Source organism: Sander vitreus, chromosome 3 (genome assembly GCF_031162955.1).
Source record: "Sander vitreus isolate 19-12246 chromosome 3, sanVit1, whole genome shotgun sequence".
In the NCBI taxonomy this organism is placed as follows: Eukaryota; Metazoa; Chordata; class Actinopteri; order Perciformes; family Percidae; genus Sander; species Sander vitreus.
Window position 1 is genome coordinate 23,633,693 of NC_135857.1, and position 16,152 is coordinate 23,649,844.

At 39.6% G+C, this 16,152-nt stretch overlaps 1 protein-coding gene across 2 annotated transcripts; it reads right to left on the bottom strand.

Moving 5' to 3' along the window:
- Window positions 1-106: 106 nt before the first annotated feature.
- fam118b (family with sequence similarity 118 member B) lies at window positions 107-15,551 on the bottom strand. Of its 2 annotated transcripts, none has more exons than XM_078246586.1 (8): window positions 15,001-15,551; window positions 12,900-12,989; window positions 12,391-12,643; window positions 6,888-7,115; window positions 5,943-6,071; window positions 5,416-5,713; window positions 1,617-1,682; window positions 107-1,321 (listed from the first exon to the last, which is right to left on the bottom strand). In XM_078246586.1, the coding sequence occupies exons 2-8, from the start codon at window positions 12,980-12,982 to the stop codon at window positions 1,308-1,310; spliced, it is 1,071 nt and encodes a 356-aa protein (XP_078102712.1). In that variant the 5' UTR covers window positions 12,983-12,989; window positions 15,001-15,551; the 3' UTR covers window positions 107-1,307. The 2 variants fall into 2 exon arrangements, with proteins under 2 accessions (XP_078102712.1, XP_078102711.1); XM_078246585.1 differs by having other exon boundaries at window positions 12,391-12,700.
- Between the last annotated feature and the right edge of the window lie 601 nt (window positions 15,552-16,152).

Sequence of the window (16,152 nt, forward strand, 5' to 3'; positions counted from 1 at the left end):
TTTTCTGTCATATGTTGCAGGGACACATGGTCTGTAGCTCCATTACAGACTGATCCAGTATGATCATCAACAGATAACATAAGACATGCAAACAAGACAGGACAAATGAGATACCAAACCATTTATTTTGAAAATAGTACTTATAAATACTATGTCAGAAAACACATGCAAGTATTAAAAATACAAAAAAGGCTTACAAAGAACATTTTTAGCACAGGAGTGGCAAAGTGATTGCTACTGGCTGGGAGCCTCTCTGCTGTCTTCTGAACATCTGAGGATAGAATCATAACAATGTATTTGCAAACCAAGTAACCATCCATCACTAAGATAAGTGTGCCCATCCCAATTCCCCATCCAGTAGTGTGCAAGTTTGACTGGTTTTAGGGTAGAGCATGACAGATAATCCTTGTGATAATCCAACGTGATATCATGACTTCGCGTAAACATACTCGCCCACTTTCTTTAGAAAAAGAACAACCAGATGGGTTTAGGAAAAGAAGAACGGGGTTGGGTTTAGTAAAAGAAAGCGACGGTTGACTTTAGGAAACGTGACACGAGGTAAACGTGACACGTGGGACACGATCCCCGGTCTCCTGGGTGAAAGTCCCGTTTGACCCATCCGCCACCCCGACCAACCTCCCTTTCATACAACTCACTACGGCGTCAATTCACACGCAATCGCAAGGTAATGTAAGTCAACGGCGGCCAAACGGCATTGATAAACACGATAAAAAGCGAGTATGCGTCTTGATAACACGGCAATTTCATACAAATTGGCGTGTCATACATACGCCACTTCATGAGATCAGTTTGAGATTGCTTTCAGTTAAGATCACCTACAACTTCTCTTCCCGGGCAGGTAGGTCAAGGTGATGCAGTTTGATTTCATCATTGTAATCCAAAGCCAATCAATGGAGAAAAGTCAACTGTCAGTGGACTCAGATCTATAATTTGTTGTCAAATTGAAGTGAGAACATACCATTCCATCATCTGCATATTTAAAACTTTCATTTACTGTAGATTCGCAAATGTTGAGCAACATTTAAATACAGTGCAGTGGGACAGTGAGTTTGGCTATTGGCTATTACTTGCTTCTCCTTTCCCTTTTAAAGCAGAACTAATAAAAAGGAAAATCACAGACACCTGTGAAACCCTGTCAACAGCTTTTAGGTCTGCCATGGCCCAAAGTTTACCCGCATTCTTAAATCCCTTGATTGAAATCAGACTCTAGTACTACTCAAAGTACACTGATCTCACGACGGAGCTGTGGAGGAAAAGGACTGATAATGATCCCGACTGTGTGCCTGTCAAGAATGATGGGCTGGGGCAAAAAGAGAAGGAAGGGACTTAAGTGAGCAGTTGAAAAACAAAGAGCATCAACTGAAATGTTGCCACTGACTGCCATGCATGCAATACTGCCAAGTCAGTTGTATCTTTGTGTAAAGGAATGCCAGCAGTTCTTTTGATACTAAAAATCAAGAACAGACCTGACTTTTCTATCTACCAGCATGCAGTAAGACAACAAGAGCCTTGGACAGTACTTTACTGTATTATTCTGGAAATGTCTCTTGCAAGTGGCCACTGCCTCAAGTCAAAGAGAAGCATTCAGTCCTAACCTTGAAGGAGGCTTTTCTGTGTGTTAAAGCCGTTCTGCTGTTCTTCCCCATTTCGTGAAGGAGACCCTGCAGATAAAGATAAAGACAATTATAAAATGCAGGCAATTATCATTCTCATTCCTTTCAGAGAGAAGAACTAGCAAGTTAAGCCGATCTACTAAACTGAAATATAATGAATCCCACAATTTATTTTCCAAGAGAGAGGCTGACAGAAAACGTATGTTATGAAACCGGGACTACCGACTACAATTTATGCCATAAATAAAATCTGCTTCCAGTCTAGTTTTAATGCTTCGACTCTGGTTTAACCCATGTTATAACATATCCACCAGACTGAAAAGATGTCCTGCTTTTTTTGTTCCCTTTCTGGAATACATTAAACAGTCGGATACTATTTACGAGTAATTTTCTATTTAACTAGAGTACCCAATGAACACAGTAAATTCCACACGAAAATTTTTGATTATTTAGTTTAAGTTGTCAAACAAACAAATGCATTTACTGTGCACTAATTAACCTGGTACCATAGTACCAGTAGTAGTAGTATTGTTAAATAAGACCAAACTATCTCTTGACTGCTTGGGAAAGGGAAGTTTGGGGTCCCCTGCTGGAGCTGCTGCCCCAGCGACCCGACCCCGGATAAGTGGACGAAGATGGACGGATGGATGGATATCTCTTGACTGGAAAATGCAGAACCCATTTTGACAGCAAAAGCAACCAAGCATTGAGTAGGTCAGTAACATTTATTTCTAAAGTGCTCTTTACAGGAATAAGCCACAAAGTGCTTCACACGGCATAACACAAAATACAAGAAAAAAAATCATTTAAAAAAAGATAAAATTACCATGTGAGCACATGTTTAAAAAGACCACAATACATAATAAGAATGTGATACACAATTAATATTACACAATAATACATAAAGAGCAGACCAGGTGCAGACAGGTTAACCAAATGCCTCTGAACAGGTATGTCTTTATATTAGTGCTGTCAAACGATTAAAATATTTAAATCGCGATTAATCGCATTCATTTTATAGTTAACTTGCAATTAATCGCACATTTTTATCTATTCTAAATGTCCCTAGATTACTTTTGTGCTTTTGTTGCCTGGCATTGATGAGGGGGCGGAGAATTGGCATCAGCTGTGTGCTTGGCCATCAAGTGGTATTTCAGACTGGACGTGCTGCGATGATAGCTCAGTTCACAACGACAAAACACACAGATCACTTTGGTCTTGTCAATGGAACCATTTGGCAACTTTTTAAAAGTAAACTTTCCATTCAGAATCTTACTGGCATCCATTTCGGCGTCTCACGCTCGCCATCCACTCAAAACGTAATGTTAGCATACTACTCTTTGGCCGGCTCGCAAGCCCAAACAAGTGTGTCTACCTAGATCCGGTGTGGTGTTGTAGTTTTTCTAACGTTACTAGTTGTTGCAACAGCATGTGAAAGAAACTACAAAGTTTGCAATGCCAAAAAGAACGTTAATCTCGCGATAAAAAAATTTACACCGTTAAAATGGGTTCGCATTTAACGTGTTTAACTGACAGCACTACTGTTTTTTTTTGTTTTTTTTTAATCCACAGAGCTACACGCAGAGCTTTCTCCGTAGCCTACGTAAGTGGCCTGAGGTTTATACTCTTTATATGTAGGTTTAACGGCGTCAATTTAACACAGGAGCATAAATTTGCCGTAACACCTATACTTTGTACAGGATTTACACTGACATGCTATAGCCTATGATCACAACCTGGAGGACAATAGCAACACCTGTAGATATTAGGGTTGAACAATTGTTCTGAATCCAAATCGCAGGAGGACTATTATGTGTTAAAGCACCATTCTGAATTAAGTATTGTGGTGCTGCACAGATGTCCCGGCCTACAAATCGTAGTCTACAGACTCAAGGAAAAGTCTGTTTGCTACAGATCCTCGCGGAAAAAAAAAAAAAAAAAAAAATCACACCACGATCATTGTAATATATTTTTCAATGAAAATGACAATAATGATGCAAGAATTATTATTCTCTCCAATATCGTGAAACATATCCCAACTGCAATATCAGTCAAAATAATCGCAATTAGATATTTTTCCAAATCATTCATCCCTAGTAGATAGCTTCCATCATACATGATTTACAAAGACAGACTACAGCTTATGAATGAATGAATTAATGTATTGGTCCTAACAAAAGGGTAAGGTCAGAAGCTTCAGCTTATATCAGGCCCCCCCTTCTCACATTTTTAAGAGTAACAAACAAATTGTCAAGGAAAAAATTGATAAGACAAGAAAAATTAAATAAATTATACAAAAAAAAACTAAAGAACACACTTACCCAGATAACTTTCTACATACATGCATACATATAGTGTGTTTGCATATGCATGCATACACTTACCTACATATACACACACACACACACACACACACACACACACACACCCATATGGGTCAGTACATACAGTATATTGCTACCATAAGGTATATCCTAAATAATGATAACCATAATGATAATAATGATGTTCATCATCATCACCATTATCAACAGTCTCACAGAATAATACTACTCAATGTCTATACTTATCTAGTGTCATGTCTTTGAACCCTTTTTTACATTTGAAGACATTCCTAATAGGTTTTAAATCCTCTGGTAATGCATTCCATAACTTCACGCCACAGACAGATATGCACCTGCTTTTCATCACTATAATAACCTGAAGGACAATATCAACACCTGTAGATATGTTTTCTTTAATCACACAGGACAGCACATCATATCATCCTTTTTAATCTGCAGGGACCAAATAGCTCATATTGTAATGTTAGCCTAATCATCGTTACTCATAGAGCGATCCAGCGATTTAGTATTGCACTCCCATTAAGTTGGGGGACTCGCAGGAGTCCCCCAAGATTAAAGATTAAAAAAAGAATGGTCAAAATCGAAGCAGCAGAGGCCCCCTATTTTGAATTTTAGTTCTAAAAGTAGTATAGGTCAAGCTCCAACAACAGTGGATCCTACATTATCCATAATGCAACTAAACATCAGCCCAATCCCAAAGTGAGCCCTGAGGACTAAGGACTAAAAACTCACAGACTTAATTGATCTCAGGTGCTAAGTGAGTGAGTGTGTGAGGCCACATGGGCTCAGATAGGTATTAATGGGATTGGGACAGCACTTCACGAGCTCACATGTTACCTCGGGGACGTTTAATAACAAAGATGTTGCTGACACTTGCCGGTTTGGAAATTTTCATTTTAAGTTTGTTGCTTTCCACACGGCCAAGGCACAGGAGACGGCTGCCTGATTCCAAATTTTTTTCAAACTCTTGTTTTACAAGCTGGACAACAGGTTTGTCTGTGTTCCGTGGTCGTGTGTCGTGCTGTTGTTTACCTTTATAATTTCTGGATTTCCCTATGGTCTCCGCGGTAAACGTCACAACGCTTTGAACTGTGGGTAATTCCCTTTGGTAAAGTCTGCATCGATGCAGACTCACGGAAAGGGCTCGGTAAGTGTGTACTCAAACCCTCACGCCCTTTGAAATTCGACATTGGGACAGCCCTAAGCCCTTAACGAATTTCACGAGGACGCACACCAAAGTCCGTGAGTCCGGACTTTGGGATTGGGCCACTGTCTTTCATTAGCCCCCGCCTGCCTCCTAAATGCCCACTTCTTTGAAACCCCACACCTCTAGTTTGACTCCCAGGCCCAAACTGAGACAACCCTGCAGAACACACCCTCTCCTACAGTACAAACAGGCACGCAAATGAACTGTGATCGACTTTAATCCTCCTTACCCCAGCCATTGGTTGACACGTCACGGTTGCAGATCTCATTGGCCAGCCTCTCAAAGTACTCGGGTAGGTCGGCATACTCGTCTCCATAGGAGATGACCTTGATGCCCTTGTCCAGCATGTTGTCACGCAGCTTCTTGAACTCACCCACGTCCTCTCGCCGTACCAGCATGAAGTGTTCAAGGTCCGATTTGTGTTTGACTGCCTCCAAGAACAGAGCCTGGAAAGTCGTGTCGTCTACTGTGCGCCCGCAGCCGAGAAACACAAAAGATTTGGTCTCGTACAGCTTCTGGATCTCCCGCTGTTGAAACCAGAGGAGATAGATATATATATATATATATATATATATATATATATTTATTTATTACTTATACACTTATACAAAAGCTACCATTTCAAATACATCAAAGTGCGGAGACGGCAATTTGGTCATTGACACTTTCATCGACACAGCGTTTAGTACAGAATCTTGCAGAATAAAAGTCCTTTTATCAGAAACATAACCAATAGTGTACAATTTCAGGGCTCACCATAACTTCAGTGTTCCTCAGTACATTCTGGTAGCCTGCAGGGTGCAGTACAATACCACTGGGGTTGGTGTAAACACCATGGATATGCAGAACACTTAACATCCGTTTCTCCTGAGCCCACTCCAACACCTAGACACACACACACACACACACACACACACACACACACACACACACACACACACACACACACACACACTTACTTAACAGTCCACTGCACTCAATCCTGTTCTGGCTGGGCTGGGAGTAAAATCACTGAACAGCAGTTAGAGGATATTAGCCCTGATGGAGACAAGGCATAAATACCAGGACTGAGAGGCAACAGGTCTCTCAGAAAACTCGGACCAGTTTTTGCAAATGTGTGTTCTATTTAACAAATAATCAACCCAACTTGAAATGCACTGGGACATAAATTACATGATTGAACATTTTTCATTTTGCAGAGAAACGGGTCGGAAGCGAAAACCCGTTTCCTAGGCAAACACTGGCTTCTCCTTCATCCCATTCTTAAACCCAAAGCAAATATTGTTCAATCTATAAAATTTGACAACAGCTGGTTAGAACTTTAACCTCCACCTGTCAGAGACAAAAGTCTCTTTCAGGACAAAGCATTATCAGTTTGTCTCGGCCAGCGAGGAACTTCACTGCAAGGTTACGTCATGAATGTAACTGACTCTGCAGTGAGTGAGTTCACCCATGTGATCAGAGGACAACATACTCTTCAGGCCCCCTCCAGACTAGTGCGTTTGTGATTTGAGATTAAAATCATCTGTGAAATATAACTTGAACTTTGAAATGTGTCAGACTATTAAAAAACAATACAATCCAGGTCTGAACTAACAAAGTATTTGCTTAAGTGACCTTTGCACTCATCTGAAAAAAAGCTGAGTGTATTGTGGCAGAAAAGACCAATCAATGCCATAACAGAATCCAAGCCCTGTTTACCTTCTTCTCATCAGTTAGGTCCAAAGACTCCAGCTTGGTGCCCTGGTGAGCTGCATAGATCTCCAACAGGTTGTCAAAGTTAGTAGTGAGGACCAGCGCACCACTCTCCATTAACTGCAGCACTGAGCGCAGAAGATGTTTCCCTGCATGCTCCATCTTACACTCCAAATTGTCAAACACCTCGTATAGACAGTCCTTGAAGAATGTTGATCGCACGTTGCCTGTTCTCTGTAAAATAAAAGAGAGAAAATGATAGGAATAATAAAGAACACATTACTTACTATATGAGTAGATGTGACAAATTGTTCAATTGGCATGCTTTTCACACAGCTGTTTTGTAGGTTTTTAAGTTCAAACATCATGAATACTGTATTAGATTGTTTGGTGATGTTACTGCAAAAAGTGGCAAAGCGCAACGCACAATCCTACTTATACTAGATCAATCGCCAGCTAAGCACCTTTAAACAGCACTGAATGCAGTATGATAACCGCAACAACAAAAAAATGCAGCAAACAATAAGCAACACTGTGATCTAGTGCGCCAGGAGGAAGTAAAAATTGCTATGAAAATAAAATAAATAAAGATCATTGGAGCACAGATCCTGAGGCTATCATATCTAGGTTCTGAAGTACACATGGTTGTGAAGTATTTCACTGTTGCTGCAATGTAAGACAGCTGTCCTACTGCCTTCTCACAATAGAAGAAAACTGTACCCCAAAATATGCAATGATTTGTTAAGTCTTAACACAAGAATGGCCAAATTGTAGTAAATAATCTGCACTTTCCCAAGTTTTAAAAGTGGATAGGATTTTCCGCCCTAAAATGCTGTGTGTACTGACTGAAAACTGATTCATAAAATAACCTCTGGCAGAAACAATTAAGAGATAACCATACCGTGTCATTGTGAGCTACGTTTGTTACTTATTTTATCAAATATTTACTGTACTCTGAGTATATTTTTAGTGTGTGTGGCCCCCCTGGGAAGTTAAACCCAGACTCTGTCAGTTACCACACATTACCATATTCACTGGAAATGTCATGTTTAACTTGTTTGAACATGAGCAGAATTACTGTATTAGTTTAAGGGTAAGTATATCCTGTTAAAATATTTAAGTACCAATAGGATATTGTCAAATTTACCACAACTGTGATATCAAGTACACTTTCACATACCCACAACAAGCAGCCTTTTAATGGGATTGAACTCTTGAGTACACCGCTTTACTTATCATGCCATGTGACCTGACCATGTGTGTCTTTAAATAAATGTGTGTTTGAGCCCAGGTTGAGCAACAGTTACATGATATGATATGCTTTGGATTACTACAGATTGCAACTGCAGAATAATTGCTACCACAAACACTGGAGAAAATGAGTGTAGTGCAATTTCCCCATAAAAAACTATTAAAATAGTAGTCTAATCAACTAATCAAAAAGTAGGTCAATTTTGTTTTGTTTTTGATGTTGTTAATATAGTAGAGTATGTATAGTTATACAGCCCAATCAGCACTCCTATTTGTAGACACATTAGGTGTAAAGATGTCAGCCTAGTTACTATCCTTTATCAGGAGTTTAAGCCCAAACTTGAGTAATATATAGTTGTAGTTATATTGAGACTCATATAGTCATGTACTCCAGGCCCTATTTTTTTTTTGTTTGAACATGCTTTCACCAAGACTTCTCCTTGGCATCACCCTCCACAGGAATTCCAACTGGCAATCCCAATTTACTCTCAAGTAGAGACTTCAGGGGTGTGTCAAGTGTGTGCCAGTTTTTTAAAAGTATCTACTCATGGGCAACTTTGTTCTGTATCAAACACTCCATCCCCCTCTCTGATTCTGACCACAGCTCGTCAAGTAGCAACTCGCATACCACCGTAGTTTGCTAAGAGATTATGGGTTGTGACTACACAGTCGGAATCTCACCCTTACCTGGCCGAGCCTGTTGTAAAAAGAAAGTCTGGCAGCTAAGAATAGCAAAGTGCAGTGCAGAGATGCAGTGACCAAGGTGATCCTAGCACAGGGAAATGCTCCGCTGGCTTCCAGAGATTACAGCTCAAATGGGCTAAACAGCGGGAGTCCTTTCCACAGGAAGAAGCTCATTATCCACATCTAGTGTCTACAGCACCCATCCTGATCACTGGGTGTCATTGGACTGTCTCAGGACTTATGTAATGACCAAATGAAGTGCAAGTAAACAACTCTGGTTTCTAAATATTCTCTTAATATATTTTATTAGTTTTATGCTAGCTCTGGACTGCGCTACTGTGGACATGCATACCGTTAGCACAAAACAGTGCTGTTGCTACTAGAAAATTCCTATAACACAGTGACTTAAAGACCACATACTGTAGCTTGATCTTGACAGTTATGGTTAATTTCACAATGACAGTTGACTTGGGTAAAATAAACCACGACCGTTTCCTTTAGCAGCAAGGGACGTAGAGAGCTTTATCATTTACAAATCTCAGATTATTATCAAAGCCAGTACTAACACATGATCAAATGGTTCCTCCATTCACCCAAAACATTGTTAATATTTCTTGCCTGAATTGTGCAAATAAACAAGTTGTTATTTGCCAAGGTCAAATGTGTGAGAGGATTTACAAAAAAAAAAACGTTCTCGTTCAGTTTTAACTTCAGATTACCCTCATTACCTGGCACTGTGTGCCTGCAAACCACAATAATCCATTTCAAACACAATTCCACGAAAAGTGGGTTAAACTCTCACAGCTGTTAACTAGACTGGAGGCAAGTCTCTCACACCCTCATATGCTTCAGTTTTCTTAGGGTATTTTGATATTAGGACATATTGTCCAATTCCATATGCCTTGGGGAAACGCTATAACTCACATACTTAAAGAAATTCATTTTCTTGGGTCAGAGGACATCAATTAATGTCTAGTGCGAACATGTGTTCTTAACTGCATCAAAGGGGGGGGGGGAGGGAATTGCAGAAGGGTTTTGTGAATGGAATCACTACAAACTCATGTCCTCGCCTGTCATTTACAGTATGCTTGCTGTTTGAGTGGTGCTTTAACTCTGTCTGAATGGAAAATCTGGGCTAGGAGGGGTGGGGGGCAGCTGGTTCACATTATTCTATGCTTGTTTTTTTTCTCTCAGCATGCTAGAGCCTGCTGTGTCTATAGCCAACAGCAGTGGGCTGGTGTCTGCACGACTGTGGATTGAAATAAACACGCTGGATAGAGCCATAAAAGCGTTGCTTGTTCGCTTTGTGACAACAGGCCGGCTGAGGGCGGAAACAAAGCTCTTTATCAATGTCAAAGGTGCGATGAGACATGACTAACACAGGAGGCAAACTGTATTAAGGCTCCCATCTGCCAGCCCTGCACCAGACTAGACCAGTCCAATATAGGAAGAGAACTGAGTAATATGGAAATCCCAAAATGTTTTTTATCCATTTCCTTTTGAAAATGATTTGTAATAATCCAATTCGTTTAGAGCTGCAAGGTTCTGTAAAAAGGAGAATCCTTTTTTTTTTTTCAGGGTTTCCACGAGGTCTTAAAGTCTAAAATTTCAAAATCAAAATGTTAGGCCTTAAAAAGTCTTAAATTTGCTGAAGCGTTGTGTTCTAGGTCTTACATCATTTTTAACAAGTCTTAATTTCCCTACCTCTTATCAGGGGCGCACGATTCAGAAAATGTCGATTCCCGATTAAAAAAAACAATTCACAGTATGTAAATGTAGTTACTTTTCCCATGTGATTGCAGTAGACATACAATTAAAAAAATAAAATATGAAATCGATTTTTTTGGAATTCTATGAATCGATTTTGACGAGCTTGAATCGCGATTCGAATGTGAATCGATTTTTTTGCACACCCCTACCTCTTATGCTCATTGAAATGTTCCTGCAGCGCTTTACAATGTTCTTCTTTAATTCTGTGGTGTTGTAGTTCTTTCTGTCGTTAGTCCAATTATAATTTGCTGTATTACGACTACAAATTAGACCAATATGCAACTTATATTGCAGCCAATCTAGACACCAGTCCTATAATGCCAATGAGGAAATCTGGGAATTTTTTCAGACATTGTTTCCACACACACTGACATTTTTTTTACGTCACGATATAGGTCTTAAATTTCATTCATAACGGTCTTAAAAAAAGGACTTGAAAAGTCTTAAGTTTGACTTGGTGAAACCTGCAGAAACCCTGTTTTTAAATGTATGACTTTCTCTGACTTATTAGGGAACAATAAAAAAGAAATTGGTTGCCTCTGTCAGGGATGGTGATGCCCCGTGTAAGGATCTTGTTGTGTTTGTATGGTTGCTTGGTTTTGGTGGGCTTGATTGGTTCATTAATTTTAGGCGACAATAAGATGTGATGTTACTACGACAAAACATTGGTCTTTTTGCTGTCGGTGATGCGACTTTGGAGTGAGATATGAAAATGAGATTGCGCAGAGGTATGAATTGAAATTGCTATCTAATATCAATTATGCAGCCTTATTCGCAATAGCAATTTCATGTGATGTTTGGTTTATTTTTATTTTTTTTACCTGTTTATACAGTACTGCTGACGGCGACTACATCATATCCATTTCCAGCAAAACAGAGCGAAAGCAGAAAATGCAGAAAATCCATGTTATGTACTTCTTTACAATTTAAATAAATGTCAGACTGAAAACAATTTGTTTTTTTAGAAATGTCTCATGATATATTGTCTCTAGCAGTGTATTATTCAACTTTTGTTTTGGTTAAAGAAGGAAAAGAAAATTGCAATACTTGGTACTATCGAATCGCAATACTTATAGAATCACAATAAATGAAAATACAAATCGAATCGGGACCTTGTCCACACTTAAAAGGCGAGTGGTTCAGTTTTTTGTAATGAACCAAAAGTCTCATATATGATGTCCAGCTTGTTGTATTTTCATTTCTCTTTGGAAAAAATATCATCTGAATTTGGATGAACAAATTATTACTAAAACCAAGAACAGGAACAAAGTGAAGACCAGACCGAAGCATTTGTGGCCTTTGTGCGAGTACTCAGCAGCGACATTTAGTTAAGTATTTTCATTAAAAGGGACCAAGACATTTTGGTGCACAGAAAATCTGTTCACTGCAGGTCTGTACGCTGTATATCTGCTGTAAACCTTGATTAAAACACTAATGTGGTTCAGCTCATGTGTCTTCATCCGGGTGTTTTTTTTCCCCCAACATCAATGATGAGAAACAGAAAACAAGCCTGATCCTTGCATGTGTGATTGATTCTACATGAACTGATTAAAAACAGAGTTTGCATTGACCAAAATTCATTTGTAACAAAAAGTCACAAACAAGCCTTGTGTCATTAGCTACATATAGGTATTTTAATGAGATACGACTAAGATGTCTTATCTCAATTTGATGGAAGTTGAACAGAATGTCCCTGGCTGAGAAAAAGGACAGTGTGCTGACAGTCTGTCTGCAATGTGTTTGTACATGCTTGACAGGGTAGTGTATAGAGGAAAGGCAAGGAAAAAGGCTCAGGCAGTCTTACCGGGGAAAGTTTCTGAATGAGGTCATGGGCCACATGAACCAAATTCTTATCTTCCTGCATGTGCTTCTGGAAACGCCGACTCTCCTCTTCCTCTAGTAGGTCAAAGTCATTGGCTGCATCAAGCAAGGCCTGGATGAGGCCTTTCCAGGAGCGGAGTGCAGGGACTTGAGGGGCCACTGCAGAGCTTACCCCCGTGCCAATCACCAAGACTAGCTCGGGGGCTTGCTTGGTCTTCAGGCTGGGCAGAAGTTTCCTTTGAGGCAGGCAGAGATTGAGTGATGATGGTTCAAAAGATGGTGCTTCCCAAATCCTTCCACACAGCATTAAACAAACCATTTTCAAGCAGATTAACATGCAGTGTGAAACTAAAACCTAGCTTTAGTTAGGACCGGAAAAAAAAGAGGAACTCAAGAAAACAAGATTTGAATCAGCCCTGTAGACAAAACTGATGCATGAGTCATGGGCAGACTGTGCCGCTGGCTCCAAAGCAGCGCCTGAGCTTAGCTTACCTGGGCTTTTTTGCATTTGAGTCTGCATCCTGAGAATCAGCTGCAGGTCGCTTCTCAGTTTTCACTGCAACAACGGAGGCCATTCAGGTCCTGTAACAAGAACAGAATCAGCCACATGCTAAGTCTGATGACTACACACAGCAATTCTGCAAACTAAGTGCCACATGCATATGTTGCTTGACTGAAACAACCTTATCATATTGGAATTAGGGCTGTTAAAATGAACGCCATAATAATGAGTTAGCGCAAATTCCTTTTAACGGCACAATTTTTTTTGACATAGCATACGGCTAATGCTGAGAACCCTCCCCCCTTGCCAAAGGCAGACCAATATGCCCATCTGTTCTTGCTTGATGGGCTTAAGTTTGCCATGTTATGCTTTTAGCATATTTTTTGAGCATACAGTACCTTTGAGGTTACTCTGGAAAATATTCTAGTAAGTATTTGTCATTGTTTTCGATTGTTGCAATAATATTAAACATTTGCATAAACCAAGCTTATTTCTCCACTCCCAATTGAAAAATGTCCCTTTAAAACATTTAGAACAGATAAAAAAAAATTGTGATTAACCGTAAGTTAAATATGGACAATCATGTGATTATTAGCGATTAAACATTTCATTTAATTGACAGCCCTAATTGGAATCATGTCATATAGGAAATCATATTTGAAATAGCCCTGCCAGGTCAAAGCATCATGGCAAATGGAAACAGTGCTTCCACCTGTCCTACTCCCATATTGTAAAACGTGTGATTTGTCTGTCTCTTTTTTTATTATAAAGCAGGTCTAGGTGCTATATAAATACTGTGAAAGTATCAAAACGCTTAATCCACAGAGAAGAGCAGGCAGCCAGTATCCAAAAACGGTGCCTTTAAATGGTCCCTCAGGACTTCTGTACGACTGTGATGTCACAACTATATTATATTGGTAGAAAGTGCCTCTACAGTGTAGAGTGCGGATCGGGCCGCATTTTTCTGTCTGAGCCCGGCCCGTGTCCGACAGAGCAGTAACCGAACCCGACCCGAGCCCGACAACCATTAAGATATTTATGCCGAGCCCGACACAGTTAAAATCTCATTTTATTTCCTCATACTAATGACACATGTACGTTTGTTTTTGTGGAAAGCCCGCTTTTAGTGAGAAACTGTAGGAAGGCATTCAGAAATGTCAACAGATGAGCACATCAGCGCACACGGGGAAACAAGCGTACGTCACAGCTAGGCCTACGTAAACAAATTTCCGCACACAGGAAGACGGATGTTAGGGTAATATTTTAAATGTATTTTAATCACAAAAACGAACCTTTGCATCAAGTGAAACAAGTCCATTGGCTACCTACATAATAATCCGTTTTAAATTTAAAATGTGCAATGCCTTATCGCTCACACCGAACCCGAACATCATTTCAATATATCTGTCCGAACCACCCTCTATCCATCCTCTACTACAATGCTGTTTTAATCATTCCCCGGCTGCAATGACGGTGCAGAGTGCTGATGCAAAAGACCCGGAAATGCTGACCAATCAGAGCAGACTAGTCTTTTTCTGGAGGTGGCATAAAGAGACAGGATCTAAAACAAAGCCTTTCAGACATGTATATTCAGATAGACAGTATCTGGAAATAATGTGTTTTTTAACAATGAAACATGTAAACATGTTCTAGTGGAGACTCAAACATGAGCTGAAAATGAGCATAATATGGCACCTTTAACACCGTCCTCATTTAACAGGAAATATATATAAAATAAAATATAAATTTCCTCCTGGCAACACACCTTTTCTGATGACACATGCTGTTTGCCATTGTAAAAATACAACTTGCAGTGATGTTATTCTTCCTGGAAACTGTGACAGACAAGGTGACGTTAGCACGTTGTATTAAATAGCTGGTGATTCCCTAATATTGTATTCTTAACTTTAACGTTAAGTCAATGCCCCACTGGTCCTACAGCACGCATGCGCGGGGAGTTAGCTAGCTAACGTTAACACAGTCCATGTTTTACTAACATTTATTTCTAAAGAGACAATAGATTACTGTACGTTAAAGCTAACGGTCACGAAAAAGGACAAGGTAACGTTAACAAACGTTGCCATGACTTACCTTGATATAGGTAACGTTAAGATTATGTCCAGTGTTTATTTTTGTTCAAGTAGAAATCCTTTTGATTCGAAGTCAGCGAAAGCCAATTCTATATTAACTTGAGCCACGTTGAATCATGACGTTAAAGTGCATATGGGCATCGAGTTGAGTTCAGACCTTTTAGCTTTTGATGGTGTTAATGAAACCTGATGATAATTTAACGTCAGCGGGACCGTAAACCACCAAAGAATAACGAACAAAGAAAACTCAACTAACGTTATCTTAACGCTAGTTTGTTTTTTGCTTTACGCTAAGTTAGCTATCTCCGAGGTTTGTCAAGAGCCCGAAACTGTGTCTGTTTACTTGTCATTCTGATGATAGAGTAATCCAAGCAGCATATATCCGTGGTTAAACAATCTCTTTAACTAAAATTATATCAGGTAATCTCCCCCGTTATAAACCAATATGCTCTCAATTTTCCCTACTTCCCGGCTGATCCAATAACCGTCTATGTTTAAGTTTAGCGGAGCTGTTGAAGTCACCGCCTGTGGTGATGTGCACCCGGTCTTATGATGCCTTCAAGTGCTGTACGAATAACTGAATTTAGGTATATTGACCCGCATGGGAAATCTTGGTGCATGGCGGACACAAAGCAGACTCGTCCTTCAGTTAAACTGAATACAATATATCAGTTATTAACAGGAACAGCGCACGATTATGGCAAATAAATCGGTATTTTCATGCAAGAGAGATGTCAGGATTTAACTTGTACTATTCCGAAGTCATTTATTAATAATGCATTATTCTGTAATATTTATATCCACGTATTCGTGTACATATTATAGTATTTAGTCCTCCACTGCATCAAAATATATATTAATACATCTTTAGTTTTTTGCTACACAACAACAAAGCACCATTTTAAAGGAATGGAAGTGACTATGTGACATCGAATAAGGGGAAGAGGCTATCAACTGACAATAACTTACAATATATTGTAACGTTAGCCCAATGTAAACTTTTGTTTACACCACAAACTGTTGCTTACTCTAATAAATTATTGTGCAGATTGCAGCCTTTTGGAGACAGTGGCACGTCTCTTTTCACTCTCTAATATACAGTAGCATCATTCAGAAATCTGTGGAATCAAATGTATGCAGAAATCAACCAATC

Excerpts from the sequence above, each read along its gene's own strand:
- fam118b (XM_078246585.1), bottom strand. The coding sequence starts at position 12,982 with ATGGCCTCCGTTGTTGCAGTGAAAACTGAGAAGCGACCTGCAGCTGAT. Across the intron at positions 12,701-12,899 it reads TCAAATGCAAAAAAGCCCAG|GATTTGGGAAGCACCATCTT; the intron begins GTAAGCTAAGCT and ends GCTGTGTGGAAG. Across the intron at positions 6,072-6,887 it reads ACCTAACTGATGAGAAGAAG|GTGTTGGAGTGGGCTCAGGA; the intron begins GTAAACAGGGCT and ends GTGTGTGTCTAG.